At 49.6% G+C, this 21,080-nt stretch overlaps 2 protein-coding genes across 2 annotated transcripts in view; both read left to right on the top strand.

The window, feature by feature from the left end:
* Positions 1 to 14,276, top strand: part of Slc2a11 (solute carrier family 2 member 11) — a 33,128-nt gene extending 18,852 nt beyond the window's left edge. Inside the window, 6 exon segments of the mRNA XM_020151700.2 lie at positions 241 to 430; positions 545 to 653; positions 1,021 to 1,122; positions 1,198 to 1,273; positions 1,508 to 1,635; positions 1,852 to 14,276. Coding sequence (XP_020007289.2) covers positions 241 to 430; positions 545 to 653; positions 1,021 to 1,122; positions 1,198 to 1,273; positions 1,508 to 1,635; positions 1,852 to 2,052 — 806 coding nt within the window. The 3' untranslated portion in view covers positions 2,053 to 14,276.
* A 142-nt stretch (positions 14,277 to 14,418) lies between these two features.
* Positions 14,419 to 15,346, top strand: Mif (macrophage migration inhibitory factor). The gene is made up of 3 exons (XM_074061360.1): positions 14,419 to 14,665; positions 14,866 to 15,038; positions 15,148 to 15,346. Exons 1-3 carry the CDS (start codon positions 14,558 to 14,560, stop codon positions 15,212 to 15,214), a joined length of 348 nt encoding a protein of 115 aa, XP_073917461.1. The 5' UTR covers positions 14,419 to 14,557; the 3' UTR covers positions 15,215 to 15,346.
* Positions 15,347 to 21,080: the final 5,734 nt, after the last annotated feature.

Below are 21,080 nucleotides of genomic sequence, written 5' to 3'. Positions count from 1 at the left end.
GTATCTTTTAGTCCAAGCTAATAGAGCTTTTGCCAATACAACTTTCTCAAAAATGATTTCAGTTTCCTATGTATTTCACTTACGTGCTGAGAGAGAGAGAGATTGAGATTGAGATTTGAGGATGGGGTGAAGGCTCACTGTGAGGGGGAGAGAGATGTCTGAGGATAGGGTGAGGTCTCACTGTAAGGGACCAAAGAGGGACTGAGGGAGGGGAGCTCAGCACCCCTTTCCCCATCTCAGCCCTGCAACGGTTGAGGGGCACAGCAGATGTGGCAGGAGAGCTGGAGGAGATGGAAAAGGAGCATGCCACCTTCCAAGGCCAACGTGCACGGCGCCTGTGGGAGCTATTCCAGGATCCAGCCCTGCGGAGGCAGGTGATAAGCCTCGTGGTGCTAAGCAGTGCCATGGAACTCTGTGGGAATGATTCGGTGAGGTCCCTTCCCTACCCTACACCCTGGGCCCAGGGGCTTAAGTAGCTTGGATCCATGGGAGGTTGAAGGGAGCCAATGCCTCAGAGCTGCCCCTCCACTGACTCAATATTAGGTCTATGCTACACCTCCTCCGTGTTCCTGGAGGCAGGAATGCCCTACGAGAAGGTCCAGTATGCCATCATTGGGACTGGTTGCTGCGAGCTCCTCACTGCCTTTGTTAGTGTGAGTTGGGATCTGAGCCTGCCCTGCTGGGAGGGATCCTCAGGTACTGGTGCCCCTGGGACTGCAGTCTTCCAAATTAAACCATTTTCCACTCCTGCCCACACTGTCAAAAATGCAATGAGTCATCAAGCATTTATTGAGCCCCTACTGTTTTCTAGGCATTCAAACCATCATTTTGAGATGAGAAAACAAAATGAAGTTGAGAAAATAAAATGAAGTTGGGAAATTAATAAAACCATAATCTCCTGAATCAATAAACTACTCCCCCTAGCTTCCTTGTGAGGCCCCTCCTCATTGCCTGCCCCCAAACCAAAGGGATAGTAACCTGGTGTGTGAGTAATTCTTGAATTGCTCCTTTCCCTTGCAGTGTGTGGTGATCGAGAGGGTGGGACGGCGGGTGCTGCTGATGGGGGGATACTGCCTGATGACCTGCTGGGGAGGCATCTTCACAGTGTCTCTGTGTCTGCAGGTACTAGGGGGGTGAGGGGAAGTAAGTGGCTGGGCCAGGCCTATTTCCTCCTCACCCTTACCCCATCTGCTACAGAGCTCCTTCCCCTGGATGCCCTACCTGGCCATGTCCTGCATCTTTGCCTTCATCCTCAGCTTTGGCATCGGCCCTGGTGAGTGGACCCAAAAAGCTATGGGCTCTGGGCCTTGCTGCAGGAACAATGGGTATCTGGGTGAATGACGGGTGGGTGTGCGTGCAGGATCATCCAAAGACCCCAGAGCCCACCTGTACTGAGGCTTCTGGGAGTCAGTGGCTGAACTGGGCTTACTGGGAGCACACTGGGCTCAGGTGTGAGATATGTGCAGCAGGGGACTCTAGATGAGTGCCCCATCACCACTACTTGCAGCTGGAGTGACGGGAATTCTGGCCATGGAGCTGTTTGACCAGATGGCCAGGCCTGCCGCCTACGTTGTCTGTGGTGCTCTCATGTGGACCATTCTCTTCCTGGTCGGGCTAGGGTTCCCCTTCATCATGGTAGGATCACCCCTCTCCAAAGTGGGGTACCCTGCCTCAGGTTTTTTTCCCCATCACTGAGTACCCCAGAGGGAGGCCTCCCTCCAGGGAGACTGAGGGGAAGGGGTCTTACGTGAACAAAGGAGACAACTCCCTCCTCACCGTTGACTTGATATGGGCCTTCCATTGAGGGCTCTGGGGGCCACACCAGGTCTTGGGGTCTCTTTTAACCCACAGGAGGGCTTGTCCCACTTCCTCTATGTTCCTTTCCTCTGTGTCTGTGTCTGTGGGGCCATCTACACTGGCTTGTACCTCCCTGAGACGAAAGGCAAGACCTTCCTAGAGATCTCTGAGGAATTGCATAGACTCAACTTGCCCCAGCGGACTGGAGGCCCCAAGTGGAATAACCTGGAGATCATCCAATCCACAGAGGTCTAGCTGCAAAGGTGTGACCAGAGCCAAAGTTGTTGTGTCTGAAACATAGGTTTTCATTTCTTTTGTGTCTTAGTCTCTTTGTACTGCTAAAACACAGTATCTAGACTGAGTGGCTTATTATAAATAATAAAAATTTCTTATAGTTCTGAAGGCTGGCAAGTCCAGGATTACAGCATTGGCAGATTTGGTGAATCAGGGAGGACCCACTCCCCGATTCATAGCCAGTTCTCTTCTTGCTCTAACTGCACATGGAAGAAGGGCTGAGAGAGCGTCTCATAGGTCTCTTTTAGAGACGCTAATCCCATTCATGAAGCCTCTGGCCTCATGACCCAAAGGCCCCATCTCCAAATACCATCATATTAAGTATCAAGACAAATGATAATCAGATATCTCCAGAGAATAATGATATTTATTTGGGAATGGCAGAGCACTGCAATGGGAATGCTGTGTCATGGTAAACTATGGGTGTCTCCAAAGCCAGGCAAGGAGATGATTTTAAAGGAAAAAAGGATGAAATTTCCCTAAGCAGCTTGGATAACAAAGTTCATTGCTCTTGGGGACCATGCAAGTGTCCAGAACATCTTGTCTGAATAGTTACAGCCTTAAAGAATGTTAAGACAATTTGTGTTACAGGAATCTGTACATACATGGTAAGAGTGCAAAGCATGGAGTGTACATAGAATGAAAAGAAATCTCTTTTAGGCCTCATGTTAGTTGTCTTGTCTTACTATGACAAAATACCTGAGACAAGTTAACTTAAGAGGAAAGGTTTATTTTGGCTCTGGCTTTCAGAGATTTCAGATTATGTTGGCATGGACCCATTGCCTTTGGTCTTGTGGTGACACAGTACATCATGACAGGAGTACCTGGTGAAGGAGCCGTTCACATAATGGCAGCCAGGAAGGAAAAAAGAGAGAGGAGGAGCCATGAGTCCAACCACCTCCTTCAAAGGCGTACCTACAATGACTTCATTTTCACCCACTTGGCCCCACATCTTAAAGGTCCACCACCTCCCAATAACACCATGACCTGGAGACCAAGCCTTCAGCATATGGCCTTTGGAGGACATTTATTCAAACCTTAGCAGGCCTTTAGAAAGTCCTTGAAGAAACTATTGAGAAGGATAAAAAATTAAAACATCATTATGTAAACTAACCAAGATTAATGAGAGGCTGCAAAGGCCAGTGAAAATCTTGTGGAAATGCAGCAGAACAAATGTTATAAGGAACATCTAGACAAACTTTTTGAGTTAATGTCTAGAAAATACTTGGGAGCCAGAAAAGAAGAAAAATGTTAAATTAGGAAAAGCTAACTGCTACAAGAAACTTTCACCAAAGTTAAATGGAGTTTAGTTTCCATGGTGACTGAAAAACCAGTCAATTTGAAATAGATACTCCAATTAATAGGCTAAGACATAAAACAGTTTTAGCACCAAAACCCACCTAAATTTTGGAAAATGTAAAGCGCTCGGTGCTTCAGGGGAAGAAGTCCTCGAGAAAGTACTTCATCTCAGGCAGGCATGAGTACTTCGCACTTCATAACTTCCTAGCTCTGGATTTGTCTGGATCAGACAAGAATGATTTTATCATTGTATCATCAACTTTCACATGGGGATTAGGTTTCAACATATGGAGGGAGGGACAGATAAAATTTAAAAAGTCTTTAACTTCTCAGGTAAATGAATCATCAGGCTAAATAGTAAATGTACATTTAGCTGTATAAGTGATTGCAAGGTAGTGCTTTACATTCATGCTAACAAAACAGATGTTAGAGATCCACCTCTCCCTAGGGCACTGGGACGGGAGTTAAACATTTTAGAACACTGTTAAAGTATTGTTACTGATAAGCTTTTGTTGTAAGCACCCTTCTGAAAGTTTATTTTTCCTTTCTGCTAAGATGCTGGAGGCTGGGGAGACTTAACTCCCTAAATGACAGTTGCTAGGCCTTCCCTCGGGCCCCTGCTGCCTTGAGCAAAGGTCTGTCAGCTAGGCAGCTGGACAGCCTTCATGCCAACAACCAAAGCAGGACTCCAGTTCCAGAAGACATTGTCCCAGCAGGCAACTTTGCACAGGACTTTTTCCACCAGGTAGTCACTTTCACAGAGGCCAGAGTGGGAGCACTTCTTCCCCTGGTGGCCCAGCAGAAGACCTGTCATAGATGACAAGGATTATGCCATGACTGGTGCATACACAATCCTTCACTTCCATGATAGGCCTGCCATGATTGGTACAGATACACTTGTCACAGTTCTTTTCTGGCTATATAAGCAGGCTGCTCAAACTCACTTTGTGAGCAGATGGGAAATACTCTCCTGTGTAGCAGTGGCAGGAGGTAAAGAGAAAAATCGACAACAGAGTGGCCCAGCAGCAGTGGCTGGAAGGGTGGCTGGGGCTACCCTTGGCCACAGAGTAGCAGTGGAGCCAGCAAGTGGTTCCTATGGTAGCAGGAGCTGTCAGCAGCAGCAGCAGCTGGCCAGCAGCAGTCAACCAGACCTCTTGCAACAGAGACAACAGAAGCATTGGGACAGTAAGAGCAGAGCTGGGCAGCTGAAGTTGCCCGAGGTGAAATAGACAGGGGCTGTCTACAGCATGGAATGTAAAACTGACATCTGAGGGCAGTGATGAAAGTGAACCTGACAGCAGTCAATCTGGATCAGCAGGAAAGAGCCGCCCTCCCACCGCAGCTCCCTGCCAGGGGTGCAAAAGAGCTCTAACACTTTGGTCCTCAGCTCAAACCCCAAGGCCCAGAACCCCAGGCCACTACCTAGGTACCAAAGCCCACGGCTGCCTGCTGCTCCCCACTGCCGTCCACTGCCGCTGACTCACTCACTCGCCATGAGCCCAGCATAACTGGAGGAGCTTCGCACATACCCATGATTTCCACCTGGGTAGAGCAGAAGGTTCCCAGCCACCCAGCCAGCTGGTATGTGACACTAACAATGCATGAGACTTTTGCATACTCCAAATTCTCACTAATACTTGGTATTGTCAGTTAAGTTTTCAAGTTAAGCATTCTTGTGCTATTTCCCTAGTTGAGCGTCTTTTTATGCGCTCAGTAAGACCATTCAGATATCTTTTGTGAAGAATCTGCTTCTTTTGCCACTATTTTCAGTGGATTATCTTATTAGCCTTAAATTGTGGCTTTCTTTATACATTTTGGATGCCGGTTCTTTGTCAGGATATATATATGTTGTAAATTTTTTCTTGCAGGTGTAGCTTGCCTTTTTTATTTTCTTCAGTAACTAAGAACAGGAAATTTTATTTTGAGAAAGTTCAATTTATCAGTTTTGGGTTTATTTATGATTCATGGTTTTTTGTCTCCAAAGACATTCTTTGTCCGAAATTCCAAAGATTTTCTTTTAAATTTTTAATAGTTTTAGCTTTTACACTTATGTTATTGATCAGTATCAAGTTAACGCTTGTGTATAGTGTAGGAAAGAGATGCTCTTTTTATTTTTAGTGGATAACCAGTAGCATCAGCACTTTTTGTTGAAAAAATCATCTTTTACCCAAATGAATTACTTTGGCACCTAAGTCAAAAAATCAACTGAGGGCTGGCATAGTGGCTTAAGTGGTAGCGTGATAGCTAGCTAGCTAGCACAAGGCCCTGAGTTCAATCCCCAGTACTGCCACAAACAAATCAATCGAGTATTGTTGCATAGTAAAGAATTTGACCGACATTTGGCTGGAAACTGTAGCTTATCAAGTACAAGTGGTAGGATAGTGTGTTCTCTGAAGACAGAAAAATCTCTGGGTCGATGGCTGGAGGGGTGGCGGGGCAGGAGTGGGTTAAGTAATAGTCTCAGGGCGAAGGTGACCCTGGACTGGCTTTTCATGCATAGGATCAGCAGTGGCGTATTTTAAGGCAAAGCCATCCAGAGGCAGCAGCATTGAAGGATAGAAATGAAGCCCCTGTGTCTGACAGATGTGGAATCTTTTAGAAGGCAGGCAACAGCCTCCCCAGGGGTCCTTGTGTGTTCACTCTGTGTCTCTGTGTCATCTGGGTATTTCTGCCTCTGTCCAATGGCCTCCCCAGCTTATCCTTGGGCTGCAATGGCTGCCCTGGCTGCTGTGGTTACAGTCCTCCAGTGAAATAATTTGTTGACAAATGCTCCCTGAGATCCTGTGGTATACAGGCTATGAGCAGAGCAGAGGTCAGATAGAGCCTTGGTGCCCTGGTCCCCAGGCTGGGCCCATCTCTTCAAGCATGTCATGCTCACCCCATCTGCCTTGCCAGAATTGGATCTGATGAGACTGACTTCCCTCTGGGATTGAGGGATGTGCAGTTAGTGGGTGCTGTACTGGGAGGAAATGGGAGAGATTGGAGGGTCATTGTGGGGGACAGAGAAAGAAAATCTGGCCTGGCAGCTGACCTGTCTCTGCTGTGCCTGCATGTCCGTCCAGGTATGAGCATGAATGTTCAGTCCATGTACCTGGAAGGTACTCCTTCCAAGGGAATCCAAGGAACACGGCTATGCTCTCAGCTTCCGCCCACTCACCCAGGTCCCAGACTAGCCTCTCCAAGACCTCCTCCCAGAGCACTTAGCCCCTCTCCTGGCCTGAATTCCTCCCTCCCCCGCTTACTAGTTACCTGGGCCCGCCAGTCTGACGTTCTCATCTTCTTATCCTTGGGGCAGCAGGGGCATGTGGCTGCCAGGCTCCTAAGCTCCAGGTGGTGCTCATGAGAGCCTAGCCCAGACCAGGTTATTATCTGTTCTCTCGGACTTGCTCTCATTACCTCCACTCTCACACCCTCTGTGTCCCTCTGCTCCCACTTGTCACTCAGCTTACTCTTTGATTCCTCTACGAAATCATTCATTCATCCCTTTAGTTTACACATATCCACTTAGGCTCCCGCAGGCTCTCTCTCAGGCTGCACCTAGAGTTTTGAGAATAGTGGAGACCTTCACTTTGCAAAAAGTTCAACAGTCTTACAACAAATTGTTCAGAGCTGACATCCAGGAAGGGTTTTCTACATACCAGAGTTGTGCTGTATGCTTTACAAGACTTGGCTCCTTTAGTCCTAGCAAGACCCTGTTGATGTGGCCTGCAGTTTGTTGTGCTTCCTGATCCTCATTTTATTGGAGAGACCCAGAGGCCACCTGAAGAGTACACCCAATGGATAAGTAATGGAGTTGGGGCTCAGGCCAGTGCTCTCCAAGATGGGAGCCAGGATGGGTCGGAAGCATCAGGGTGTCCACATGAGTCCAAGCACCAGGAAGCAGGTGTCAAGTCCCAAGGTTGTGCTCTCCCTTCTCTCTAGATTTGTTCTATGGGCTGCAGAATAAGTGTTTGAAAAGCAGAATCTGTTCATATCAGGAGAAATATAATTTACAAAGTGCTTTCAAAGAACAGAAGCGTGTGCCACCTTCTCAGCCTCCTAACTGGCTTGTTTTAGAACTGCTGGTTTTAGAATCATTGAAAGTTCAAGAGAACCAGACACCTAGGATGTTTAGGGAGATCCAAGCACCTGTTCTGGTGGTCTCAGCAGGGGTCCGCATTCCAAGAGAAGATGCCAACTTCTCACCTGCTCAACCCTGTAGGCTTACACATGCACCATGAATACACACAGGGCTATCTTTGGAGGCAAACCATGAAAATCCCTCCTTGGAGTCCCAGGGGTGAGGAAGCTGAGAGACAGGTGGTCATTTCCAGCTGGAGGTGCTCAGGGAGCCTCATGAGCAGCAAGGTGCGCTTGAGTGGAGATGCAACACCTGTATGGACAGAGGGAAGATACAAGAAGGAAACCCAGAGCACACCTGTCCTCCTAGAGGAAGGTCCTGGGGCAGGAGATGAAGTGGGAGGATGTGAGCCTGAAGACCAGGAGGAGGAATTTGTTCTGTAAGGACGGGAAGTCATATCCTCCTCTGGTCCCTTCTACATAGCCAATGACCGTTGTCCCCATCTGTATGCCAACACCTCTCTGTGTTCCAGGAAGTCAGGATATTTTTTCTTTTTTGGTTGAACTCAGGGTCTTGTGCTTGCTAGGCAGGCATTCTACCACTTGGGCCATGCCCCCAGACCTTTTTGCTTTCTTTTTCTTTTCTTTTTGTTGGAACCAGAGTTTGATTTCAGGGCTTTGCGCTTGCAAAGAGGGCAATCTACTACTTGAGCCACACCTCCATTCCATTTTGCTCTGGTTATTTTGAAGATAATAATTCTTGAGAATTATTTGCCCAGGCTGGCCTCTAACCTTGATCCTCCTGATCTCAGCCTCCTGAGTAGCTAGGATGCCTGGCTGCTTTAGTTAGTTTTTGAATAGGGTCTTGTGTTTATGCTCAGGTCAACCTGGACTGCAACCTTCCTATTTATGCTTCCCGCATAGCTGGGATGAGAGGCATGCATCACCACGCCTAGCTTTTTATTAGTTGAGACGGTTCTCATGAACTTTTTGCTCAGGCTGGCCTTGAACCTTGATCCTTCCAATCTCCACTTCCTGAGTAGCTGGGATTACAGATGTAAGCCACCACACCTGGCTTGGATTTCTGGTAAGGATTTCTGAAGAGCAGCATAGACCACCAAATTTGGGGCAGGTCACTATGAGTTGCTTGTGGCTCTTGTGAGTCTAATGTGGTTCCTGTCACTTTCTGTGTGCTGAGGGCTCCCAGGCAGCCTGGTCTCAGCTTTGCTGAGATTCAGAGAGGGTGGGTGGGGACAAAAAAGGAAAGCACAGTCTCCTACCCTGCCCCAGTGCCCATTAGGATCTCCATCCTGTGAGTCCATGACTTAATCCAGACTGTTTGGTTACCATGCAACAAGAGTAGGCAGCATTTACTGAATACCTACTATATATGAGAAACTTGGCACTCATCATCTTATCTAATTTAATCTTCACACACATTTATAGGAAAGGACTCACCATCCCCCTTTTGAGATGAAGAAACTGAGGCTAGACTGAGGACCAGAGGGCCTCAGTCAAACCTTAGTACCACAAAACAACAAAAGAAAAAGGGAGAAGAGAGAAAGAGAAGTAAGGAAGGAAGGAAGAAAGAAAGAAAAGAAAAAGAAAGGAAGAAAGAGCCAGGCACTGGTGGCTCACGCCTGTAATCTTAGCTCCTTAGGAGGCAGAGATCAGGAGGATCTCAGTTTGAAGCCAACCTGGGAAAACAGTTCGTGAGACCCTGTCTTGGAAAAACCCATCACAAAAAAGGGCTGGTGGAGTGTCTCAAGGTGTAGTCCTGGAGTTCAAGTCCCAGTACCACAAAAGAAAGAAAGAAAGAAAGAAACTCAGGCTCTGAGGCTTTGAGGTTCTGAGAGCTTAAGCAATTCAGTCTGTGTCACCTTGCTCTTACCAATGTCCTAGTGTCCTGTGGAGAAAGCTGGCTGTGACCATTGGTTCCCTGTGTTAGCCAGCTTCCCATCATTGCATCATTGTGACAAAATACCTAAGACAGCTAGGTATGGGTGGCTCATACCTATAATCCTAGCTACTCAGGAAACAAGAGATCAGAAGGATTGCAGTTCGAAGCCAGCCAGAGTAAATAATTCTTGAGACCTTATCTCGAAAAACCTCAACACCAAACAGGGCAGGCAGAGTAGCTCAAGTGGTAGAGCAACTGCCTCGAAAGCCTAGCAAGTGAGAGGTCCAGAGTTCAAACCCCAGTACCATCAGAAAAAAAAAAAAAAAACCTAGGATAAACTACTTATAAGGAGGAGAGGTTTATTTGGGGTCACAGTTTCAAAGGTTCCACTCTGTGGTTGGTTGGGTGACTGTTGCTTTTGGGCCTGTGGCAAGGCAGAACATCAGGTAGGGAACCTGCTCACCTCATGGCAGCTGGGAGGCAAAGAGAGAGGGAAGAAAAGAAGTGAGGATCTCAATATCTTCTTCAAGGGTACATCCCCAAAGACCAAACTTCTTTCCACTACACCCCATCTCCTACTACCTCCCAACAGTGCCATAGGCTGGCAAGCAAGCCTTTAACACCTGGGCTTTAGGGGACACCTCTCCAAATGATAGCACTACTCACCCAGCCCACTTTGCAGTGTGTGTTCACAAAGTACTGGGGGTTGTTCTGTGGTGGGGTCCTGGCAGTTATTTTAAAGTATACCTTCAGGTAGGGCTGGGTGGGAAAGGGGGGTCACCTGTAGGGTGATACCCCTCCAAGTCTTCTTCCACTGTGACTGGATAGGAGTGGGGCTAGTTATCTTTGCTGTGGCTTTTCTCTTGTTCAGTGCCCTGAAGATGGGCACAGGCACTAGAAAATTGAGATGGTCTGGGCTCAAGTCCTGCTGGTTCTCACTGTAGAACTGCAGAGTGCCTGATAGAGAGCCGTCAAGGGATTTGTGGCTGGAGAAAGGTCTGTGCATACCAGTGAGAAGTAGGGAGAACTATAGAGAAGCCAGCCAGGTCTCCTGAGCTAGTGTTAGGGAGAGATGTTGAGGGGAAGAACAGGCAGCATCTTAGAGGGGAGCTGGGTAGGCCCCCTGTCCTTCCCCATCCTCTATTGTGGATGACTGCTCACAGAAATGGTCAACCAGCTGCCCACCCCTGGGGTCTTCTAGGCACTCATGTAGACAATCTTCTTCCTCATCTAGCTGATATTCTCTTCCCTCCCCTTTCTCTGCCTGGCAGCCATTACCCATGGGTATTGTGTCCCAAGAAGTCCTTTGTATCATCAGGGAGTTGCACGGGGTCTGCACATGGCAGAAACCCTGGCAAACTGCAGCTTGAGCAGAGGGGGGCTTGTTTTTTTCATGTAACCACAAGGCAGCTGAAGGGACCAGGTCAAGTGCTTGTCTCCTTTGAGTTCCTATTCCCTCTTTCTTGGTCTGTGTTTTTCCAGGTCCTGGTGCCCTGACATCTGGTATACATCTAGGGTCATGTCCAATTCCAGGCAGGGAAGGGACAGGAAGAAGAGGGCAGAATGGTGCCACCTTTGGCAAAGCAGACACTTGCCTATAAACCCAGGACACTGCACAGGCTATAGTCATGCCATGTGGCCATGTCTAGATGCCAGGGATTCTGGGGCAGTCAATATTTTAATCAGACAGAATCTGGATACTGCTGTCAGTGAGCATGAAGGTGGGAAGCAGCAGCTTTGCCTGCCAGTGTATCCTGGTGCATTTGTCTATTGCTGGCATATGATTATTGAGCCCCTAAAGATGCCAAGTATATTACTTTTCCATAACTCCTTTAACAAATCACCACATTTATCAACTTAAAACAACACACATTTATTATCTCACGGTCTCTGTGGACCAGGAGTCCAATGCAACATGAATGGGTAGTTTGCTTAAGGTCATCTAGGGAGGAATCTACTTCCAAGTTCATTCAGGTTGCCTGCAGATTTCAGATCCTCCCAGTTGTATCACTGAGGTCTCAGGCCCTACCTCGGCAGCAGCCAATCAGGCTCTTCTGCTCCCTACATCCAAACCTAAATGTATGGATTTTCCTCTCTCACCTGATGGTCTGCCAGTGAAATGTACCTCTGTCCACTGTCCCCTTGTCTTGCTCCACTCACCCCCCTTCATCTTCAAAGCCAGTAACATCACGTTTAGTCCTATTTTGAGTCTCTGGCTTCTCCTTCTGCCATACCCATCTGCTTTTAAGAGTCCATATGATAAGACTGGGCCCACCTACATTCTCCATGATAGTCTCCTTGTATCAAGGTCCATAACCCAAATGACATGTGTGAAGTGCCTTTTGCCATGTGACATAACATTCACAGGTCCCAGGGTTAGGATGTGGGCCTCCTTGGCAGTTATGTGTGCCTACTGTAGAAGTAACAGGTCAAGGTAGGCATACAGGAATGACGAAGGAGACTGTACCCACCTTCATGGGATTTGCTGCCTAAAAACACAAAGCATTAGCTCACAAATACAACAATGAGAAAGTCTCACACAATAGGGCAGGTGTTGGGCACATATAGAACTTGATTGAGCCAGGGCTCCAGGGGGCTTTCATAAGGCACTGAGGTCACATTGAGGTCTACAAAATGAGTTAGAGTCTGATGAGGGAATGTATGGGACAATCACATCTCAGGACCAAAGCCTGAGCCAGGAGTGGGAAACCTGGCATGGAAGGGCAGGACTTAGAACCAGGGAAGGTAAAGGAGGCTGGCAAGGGACCAGGTGTCATCCAGGGCATATGACAGTACTAGTTCTAGTATCCAGGGGGACTTTTTTTTCCCCCAGTACTGGGGTTTAAACTCAGAGCTTCGTGCTTGTTACACAGGCCCTCTACCATTTGAGGCGCTCCTCTAACCCTTTTTGCTTTAGTTATTTTTTTTAATAGGGTCTCATGTGTTTTTGCCCAAGCCAGCCTGAATCACAATCCTTCTATTTACACCTCCTGTGTAGCTGGGATGATAGATGTGTACCGCTATGCTCAGCTTGTCCAAGGGGACGATTTCGGCCACTGGTCCTCACAATACCTCTTTGTTGACACTATTGTCACTCCCAAATTACAGGTGAGTAAACAGATTCAGAGAGGTTAGTCAAGTGTCCAAGCCAAGAAGTGAGACTGAGAACTTCAGTACCTGCTCAGATGCCATTCCAGAAAGATGAAGGTGACTGCTACTGGAAACAGCTGGGGAGAGTAGTAGTAGATGATAAATGGCTCAGAGGCTGTCCTGGTCAGAGACGCCACCCCAAGGCTATGGTAACGACTTGAAACCACAGGGGAAGCACACAGTGCTTGATGGTGAGAGTTCACTTTGTCACTCACATCCACTATCACAGAGAAGGGGCCAACCAGATGCTGGTTCTTCAGTCTTCTGCCTGGAATCACTCAAGTCACTGATATGTTTCAATAGGCAAAGCAAGTCAGAGGTCAAACCTCCTGTCCTGGGGTCAGGAAAGAGAGCTCTCCCTCCAGGAGGAGCAGCCCACCTCAGGGGTATCACAGCAATCTTGAAGAAAGGTGGTGCCAGCTAGTATGGACTGAGTGGTGGAGAGACAGGGAGAAATGAGGACAAGGGGACAGTAGAAGGAGGTACATTTTACTGGCAGACAGTCAGAGGGAGGAAAAGCAATGCACTTAGGTTTGACGTAGGGAGCGGGAGGCACTGACGTGGCTGCTGCCAGCTGCTGGGGTTCAGAGGAACGACCCTGGCTGCAGACATCATATAAAGCATCCTCAGTGCATCTGTATCATGGAACCCTGGGTGCCTGGGCCCAGATGGAGGAATCGACATGTACAGTCTCTTTGCAAAAATGGTCTCCTGACTGGAGGCTTGAGTGGTGGCACTCAAGTCTCACAGGCATGGGTGTACTTGCCATCACATGGCCACTGTGTACTGTGCCATCAAAACTGGATTGTGCCTGTCAGAGACCAAAGACAGGCCTTTCCCTGGAGAATACTAAGAAGTTGGCCAAATGCAACATGTCTGCTCCAGGGCCTGAGAGGTCAACCACCCAGCACATGCAGCACCCTAACTCTACTTCAGCAGAGTAGGGGTAGCCACAGGCTCCTCTGCCCAATGGTGGTAGATCTGCAGGCTCATTCTGCCCATCTACTGCATGGCCAGGACCCTAATCTGGTTGCCAGTCTGTTCTCTTCCTGCTGTGTGTCATGGGTACCTTCATGCACCCATTTATTCACCTCATACTTGGTAAATATTTCCTGGTTGCCAGGCACCTGCTACATGTTCCCTGAGCTTACGGTTAATAAGTATACAAGATCCACCAAGGATTTTATGAGAGAGCACCTCTCTACTGCGTCTGCCTAGGGTGAGGCTTCCCAGAGGAGGTGAAGTTGTTTCCCAGGGGTGCTGTTGTTTGGGGTTTTCCCAGTCGAGTACACACATGTTGGAGGAGCACAGCAGAGTACCTTTGGCTCTCTTCCTGCTCCCTGCCCCTCCTCTTGGGGCCTCCCAACACGTAGTCATCCTTGATGAGTAGGGGTACAGTGAAAGTACCTGAACGGTGTGGCAGCTCACTCCCACCCACAGCAGTGGTGGGTGCCTCCCCTCTGCACCTCTCTCACACAGGAGTTCACACAGGACTCAGTTACGTATGGTGGATGGAATGAGCTGGACTTTATCACTCGGCATGGTGGATGGAATGAGCTGGACTTTATCACTCGGCATGGTGGATGGAATGCGCTGGACTTTATCACTCGGCATGGTGGATGGAATGAGCTGGACTTTATCACTCGGCAGAGCTCCGAGAGGGCATAGGACATCTGCCTTATTAACCGCCGCGTCCGTACTTCTGCCACAGCAGGAGAGAAAAACATCAGTGTCCCAAGTGAAAAGACTGACAAAGAAATGGGACAGGAAAGCACAGGGGACGCCGCGTGGTGAACCGCTCCAAGAAAGTGCTACGATCGTGGGAGGAGCAGGCGGACTTGCCCTCGCAGAGCCTTGGCCTCTAGTGACGTCACTGGGGGAGCCGCACCCTCTAGGGGGCGTGGCCTGCCCTCCGCAGCGGCGTCACGGGAGGAGGAGCCGCAGCGGCGCTGGGGGTGGTGCCGAGCCGTGGTCACGTAGCTCAGGTTCCCCGGGCTGCTTCCGCGCTGCGCGTGTTGCTTGGTGCTCCCACCCCGGACCCGCTGCTTCTCTGCCATCATGCCGATGTTCATCGTGAACACCAACGTGCCCCGCGCCTCCGTGCCCAACGGACTCCTCTCTGAGCTCACTCAGCAACTGGCGCAGGCCATGGGCAAGCCGGCCCAGGTTTGTGGGGCGGGGGGCACATGAAGAGGGTGTGCCCGCCAGACGAGCAGACTCGGGCTGAGGGGCGGGGAGGGGACGGGAGAATGGTGGCTCGAGCCCAGAATGGACGCCCTGGGTCCGGCAAGGTCGCCCCCGAGGGCTGACCGCGCTTTCCCTCTCACCGCACCCCCCACCCCCCCGTTCCGGTTCCGGTCCCACAGTACATCGCCGTGCACGTGGTCCCTGACCAGCTCATGGCTTTCGGCGGCTCGAGCGATCCCTGCGCGCTCTGCAGCCTGCACAGCATCGGCAAGATCGGTGGCGCACAGAACCGCTCCTACAGCAAGTTGCTGTGTGGCCTGCTGGCCGAGCGTCTGCACATCAGCCCGGACAGGTGCGTGGGGATGCGGAAGGATTGGGAGCGCGGACCCGCTGCGGAGGTGTGAGTAGACTGGCTCACTGTCAGCGCTCCGAGACCTGAGCCTATCTTCCATCCCTCGCAGGATCTACATCAACTACTACGACTTGAACGCGGCCAATGTGGGCTGGAACGGCTCCACTTTCGCCTGAAGGTTGCCCTGGCTTGATTTCGCCTGCACGGCCCTGCCCGGGGCCCTGCCGCACGCAGTATTCTGTGCTTGTCCTCACCGCAGCGACCCCCACCCTCCCGATCAGGAGAAATAAATGGTTTAGCGACCTTGACTGCCTCAGCTTCCTTGGCTTGCGGAGAAATTAGTGCATGGCAGAATATTGAGAGCCCAGGCCGGTAAGGGTGGGGTAAGGTGGGGTGGGAGTCGTGGTGTTAGGGCCAACTTGGCCCCCTCCAAACCTGCTGTTCGAAGTGTCCTTTTGCCTAGCCTTCCCCGCCCCCCATGCTCCCAGCAAAAGCCCCAGGCCTTTTCAATTCCTGGCGGACTGTTAGGACAGTAGAGGTTGGCATCCTGCCCAGTGCCACAGACTCAGGAATCAAATTCGAATCTGAGCCCTCCAGTTTTTGTGTGCAGATTCACTACTTGGGGGGAGGGGAGGAATCCAGAGTTGTGTTCTGGCCCAAAGGGTGACCCCAGGAGCACTGGGCACAGTGAGAGGAGAAGGGGTTAGAATCAACCGATTGGCATTCAGGGTAGGAGATGAGCTGGGCCTCACCTCCAGCCCCACTTCTCTCCATGTTCCAGATTGGCAAAGGGTAGCCGGAAGAAAGATTTCTCTACTCCGTTTCTGTTAGACCAGTGCTCCAGTTTCTTTTTAAAAAATACATACCAATATTAAAATAGTAATTTTATTTATCTTTTTTTTTGTACATGGCAGTCAGCATATCCTATTGGAATATCAAGGAAAGATTTTAAAATACCCAAAAGAGCAATAGAGTTGGGCTGGAGGAGTGGCTGAAGCAGTAAGAGCACCTGCCTAGTAAGCATGAGGTCCTGAGTTCAAACCCCAGTGCCGGGGGGGAAAAAAAAAAAAAAAGAAATACAATTAAGACTTCTGATAGTGAATGACTCTTGGTAGGCCTACCGAGATTTTAAAAAGGAAGTTTGATTCCAAAAGAACAGCTGAAAAAACAAGCAAATGTATGCAAGGCATGGTGCGTCCCTGTAATCTCAGCACTTGGGAGTCTGAGGCCAGCCTGAGCTGCACAGTGAGACCCTTGTCTCAGAAAACCTAGGAATGTGGATGAAGCTCAGTGGTGCTACACGAATGCTTGACAAGCCCTGGGTTCAATTCTAAGCACTGAAAAAAAATCCAAGTGTAAATTGCATTTATATTTTTCCTAGCTTCTTTTTTCCTTTTTACAAATTATTTTGTACAAAATAATAGATTTCATTACATTTTCATGTCTTCATATTATATAATTCAATCATTCACCTCATCACCCTGTTTCCTAAATAGTCCCCTTCAAGTCTCATGTCCTTTTGTTTTTTTTAATCTATTATTACTATAAGAGAAAACGTCTTTCTGTGTCATGTCTTGTTCCATCCATTTTCCTGCAGGCGATGTAATTTTGAGCTTTATGGTTGGATAATATTCCATTATGTATATATACCACATTTTCTTTATCCTTTATGCTTCTTGCAAAGGACCAAGCCCCCACCACAAGAGTTCCCTGACAGTACACCAAGTTGGGGACCCATTAGTACATTCATGTCTTGTGGTTGTATTCGCTCTGGAAAGCCTTCAGGTGGCCAGTCCACCCTGCTGGGACAGTGAAGGTGCTGGCTCTCAGTATCTCAGCGCAGCTCCTTTGGGGGTGGGGGGTTGTGGGACTTGTGGTTAGAGCACCTGCACCACGGGAGCCTGCACTGCTTTGCTGCACCCCTGGCTGTTACCTTTGTGCAGAATTCCTCACCACCTGCATGTAAGCCTGCAAGCTAGGGAGGCCCAGCCACTAGCACTGGGAATTCATCCTGTGCATGAAGAGGGGGCCTAGTAAGGACCAGTGCTTGGGTCTTAAAGACCCTTCCCTGCACTGTGTGTCCTTTGGGAGAAGTGAAGTCTGTGACAGCAACATGCACAGAGAGCTATTAATGGATGAACTGCATTCCTGGGGACTCAGGGAAGGTGGCCTCTTGCCTTGCTGGACTCCTAGCAGCCCCAGAGTCAGTTGAAACCCCTTGCTCTTCCTCCTCATTGTCTATCAAGGCAACATTCTAGATAGAATGTGATTTTAAGAATTCTACAGAATTTAATGAATTTGCTTTTGAAAGTTGAGTTGTTCTGGGAACAAAGGGTGCTGCTGCCTGGGCTCAGGGGCCCCCTTGCCTTAGTTCTGACTGAGGTAGTGAGGAGCAGGCTTGCCTTGAATTACAAAGGTACAAAGGCTGCCCTGTGAGTGCAGAGAACATGTGAGAGACCTGGGGTCCTGGGTGGACCCAGGCTCCTTCCTGGCCTAGCCCACATACGCCCTCTGTTCTCAGGTCACTTATGTGGCACTGATGAATACTCATCAGGCCTGGCAGGACATTTTATGTGTCTAGCCCAGGCTAGACAAGAGCAAGTCATGGGCAACTTCAGAACCACCCAGGCCCCAGAGGCCTCCAGCCCAGTCTGTAGATGGCTTTCCACATAGATCCACACCTTCCTTCCTTCCCTTCTCTCCCAGCTCAGCCTTCTTGATAGAGCCTTCCTTGGCTGCCCACCCTCACTAGTTTGCTAATCTGCTGTACTTCTCTTGGTCTCAGTAGTCCTGGCCCTGTAGGATACTCAGCACCCAGTCGCCTCACACACCCCCTCCCCTAGCCCTGGACCAGAAGGGCACTGGAGATAGAGGAGGTAGAATCAAGGGTGAGGTCCATCTTGGAGTGGGGGGCCCCTGTTGCTTTAGGGGAGACTACTTTCATAAAGGTCCCCAAAGCAAGACCCTCCTTAGCTTACCACACCCCCACTGAGGGCCTCTCCCCAGCTCCTGTCTTAGTCTGTCTTCATGAAAGGGATATGGAGCTCCACATCTGCCTCCATGCAGTTGAAGGTGTGTGGGGCATGGCCCCTTCTGTAGCCAAAGGTCCCACTCATCTCAGCCTGCATATGGGCTGTTTACTCCTTTTTGGATCTGAGTACCTGCTGTGTAGCAGGCTGCCTTCCTACCTCAGCCCTGGCCTTTTGTCATATCCCCTCAGCTCTGTGTATCCCCCAAACCCAGCCTCTCAAGCCTGAGACTGAGCTTTGCCCAAGCCCCCCACTTCCCAACTCAATACCTCTTTCCTCTGCTTTAGGCCCTGCTCTACTGACCCAATGTTGGCTTTGCTGTACTTAGGCAGAACTGCCCTTTCTGCCCTTTTACACCACAGAGAGCAGGAGGTCAGGTCTTTACCAGTTCTAGTTCAACTCCCTCATTTCACAAATGAGGACACAAACACAAGTTCCCTGGATATGCTGCTGCCAGACTGGCTCCATGGCTCCTGGGGCATGGCTGCATACGTGCTCTGTTCCCCAGCTAGAGTTCTTGCCTCAAAGGCCTCCCCAGCTAAAGTTGGGGTCTCTGGGAGTCAGGAGAGGCAGGCTGGGTGACATGTGGGGGGGCTGGAGGGGCTTACAGGAGCCAGAAATGCTGCTCTCCACAAAGCAGTGAGTGTTAAGAGGCTCTGTAGGTGGCTGGGGCATCCCCAAGTGGTGGCTCCTTGGAATGCAAGGAAAGAGGGTGTCAGGAACCTCTTTTCTCAGCCCAACCCACCATATTCCCAATCCCAGCGGACAAGCCACATCCTGTCCCCTTCTTCCTCACCAGTTCACTCCTTACCACTACTACTTTTTCCAAAGCATGAGTTCCACTGTTCACTGAATGGCGTATCCCTCCTCCCAGTGATTACCTAAGGCTGAGGGTCAGCCTTTCAGAGGTCAGCAAACAGTCAATTTCAAAGACACCTCAAACCTCAACGTTGGACAGGTGGGGGCTGGGCATGCAATGTCACCTGTTCTCACTCTGACCTTCCAGTGGTGCCATGTCATCTAATGAAGACCCTTGGCGTACAGTATGATGCCAACTGTCCACACAGCACTGTTTGCCACAGATGGTCAGCTGTGGCAGGCCTGTGCCTGGCTCTGCCAGTGCTGCTCCTTCTAAATGGAATGCATGTGAGCCCCACCAAATTGCCTGGGTCCACCCCCAAGCATGCCCTTCTGGTGTGGGAGAACACTCCCAGTCTATCTGCTTCAGTCCAGACCCTGTTATGCTGGAATTTCTCTTCCTGTGTCTCCAGCTTCCTGTGGACTTCCAAAGGGACTGCACCCAGCTCTGTGATCTGTAGGCTGCTGGCTCCAGGGGCCATTCAGGGCTTGTCCATTCTGGACAGTCCAGCAGTGTAGGCTATCCCACTGGCCTCCCTCCCTGTACATGTCCCACCTCATCCCCTCACCAGGCACACCTTCATTGCAGAGACACCTGCCTCTCTCCCAGACTCCTGCGCCTCAGTGTCTGCCCATCACCCTTTTCCCCTCCATCCTCACCCATTCCATTCCCTCTGGGAGCCTGATCTCAGATCAGGATCAAGTCCCCGTTCTTTTCCCTCCCTGGGTCTTGGTTTTCGCCCATCTGTGAAGTGAAGGGATTCACCAGATGTTCTTCCTATTTACTCAACTGTGGAGCATGATGAGAACATCTCATATCCTCAGGAGCACAATTAATCTGGGAACATTGTGGGAGGGGAGGAGAAAGCAGGTGGCCTGTGCCTGTACTCAGGTCTTGATAAATTGTGAAATCCCTCACCCCTTCTTCAGTAGAGGGCCCTATTCTTGATGTGGGAGGGTTGGAGAAGTATCTTAGATGGTTGCATGTGGAGCAGGAAGGAGCTAGGAGGCTGGTGAGTTGGCAGGGGTTGGGGGAGGCTTGAAGGGGATACAGGGCTCCTGCAGGAATGTAACTGAAATACATTCACTGCGGAATGCCACTGCCCCTGGACCTCAGTGAAGGGTGTACCTCTCTCAGGAGCGGGAGGGTCAGGCTATTCAGCAGTAGATAAAAATAGAGCAGGCTGATCTGAAAAGAACAGTTTTCTAATTGGGAGCAGTTGGCTCATCCATGGGACTTGGGTATTTTCCAGAGTTTCTGGGCCACTGGTATCTTCCTTGACTTCTCACACCAGTGAGGAGCTAAGTGTTGCCCACATAACACTGTGTAAAGCTCTGTAAAGCCACCACCCCATAAAGCTCTCTCCTGTGATCTCAATCCCTTTTCCCAGGAAGCAATGACAAAGCCAGGTCCCAGCCCTCCAGACTGCCCTTCATGAATTTTAGGACTAGGGTGGGACACAATGCACCCACTGACCACTTGCTCAGATTTCCCCTCCTGGTAAGTAAGGCCAGGCACAGTTCACCTCTGTGAGGCCTGTGTAAAAGAAACAAATTGTCTCTTTAGTCCTGGAGCCTCAGTCCCTATCTGGTGACCATGGGGTCTGGACTTACAATCTAGCCCCACGTGGGACTCCAAATGGAAAAGCTACCAATGAGGTAGCTTTGAGGGATGTCCCCCTCCCCCCCCCCCCACCCGCCCTCCAGGGACCTATTCTAACAAACCTAATTCTCGTCTTATATAGTTACATGGCTCAAACTCAAAACCTTGGGAACCTCAGAGAGAAGACTCCTGGCCTGGTACCACCTTCCTCCACAGGGTAACCCTCCCCTCAAATCCCTCCAGAAGATATTTTATGCAAATACAAGCAATATTTTACGCACATACAAGCAATATTTTACGTTCCCTCAGCCCTGGCTTTCTCCCTACAAATAGTAGCATATTCTACACATGTCCTGCATGCTGCTCTTTTTACTTAAAACCCTATCTTGGTACCTGAAGATTTTCCAGTATTCTCCTATAAGGTTAAGTGATTCCATTTAACCAGCCCCTGTCCACGCACAGGGGTTATTTAGGTTATTTTCAGCCTTCTGCTCTTTGCTCTGCTATGTTGAATTGTGTGGAATTCAAATAGGACATTCCCAGAAGTACAGT

This window comes from Castor canadensis, chromosome 18 (genome assembly GCF_047511655.1).
Source record: "Castor canadensis chromosome 18, mCasCan1.hap1v2, whole genome shotgun sequence".
NCBI classification, from domain to species: Eukaryota; Metazoa; Chordata; class Mammalia; order Rodentia; family Castoridae; genus Castor; species Castor canadensis.
This window is presented reverse-complemented; position numbering and strand designations above follow the sequence as displayed.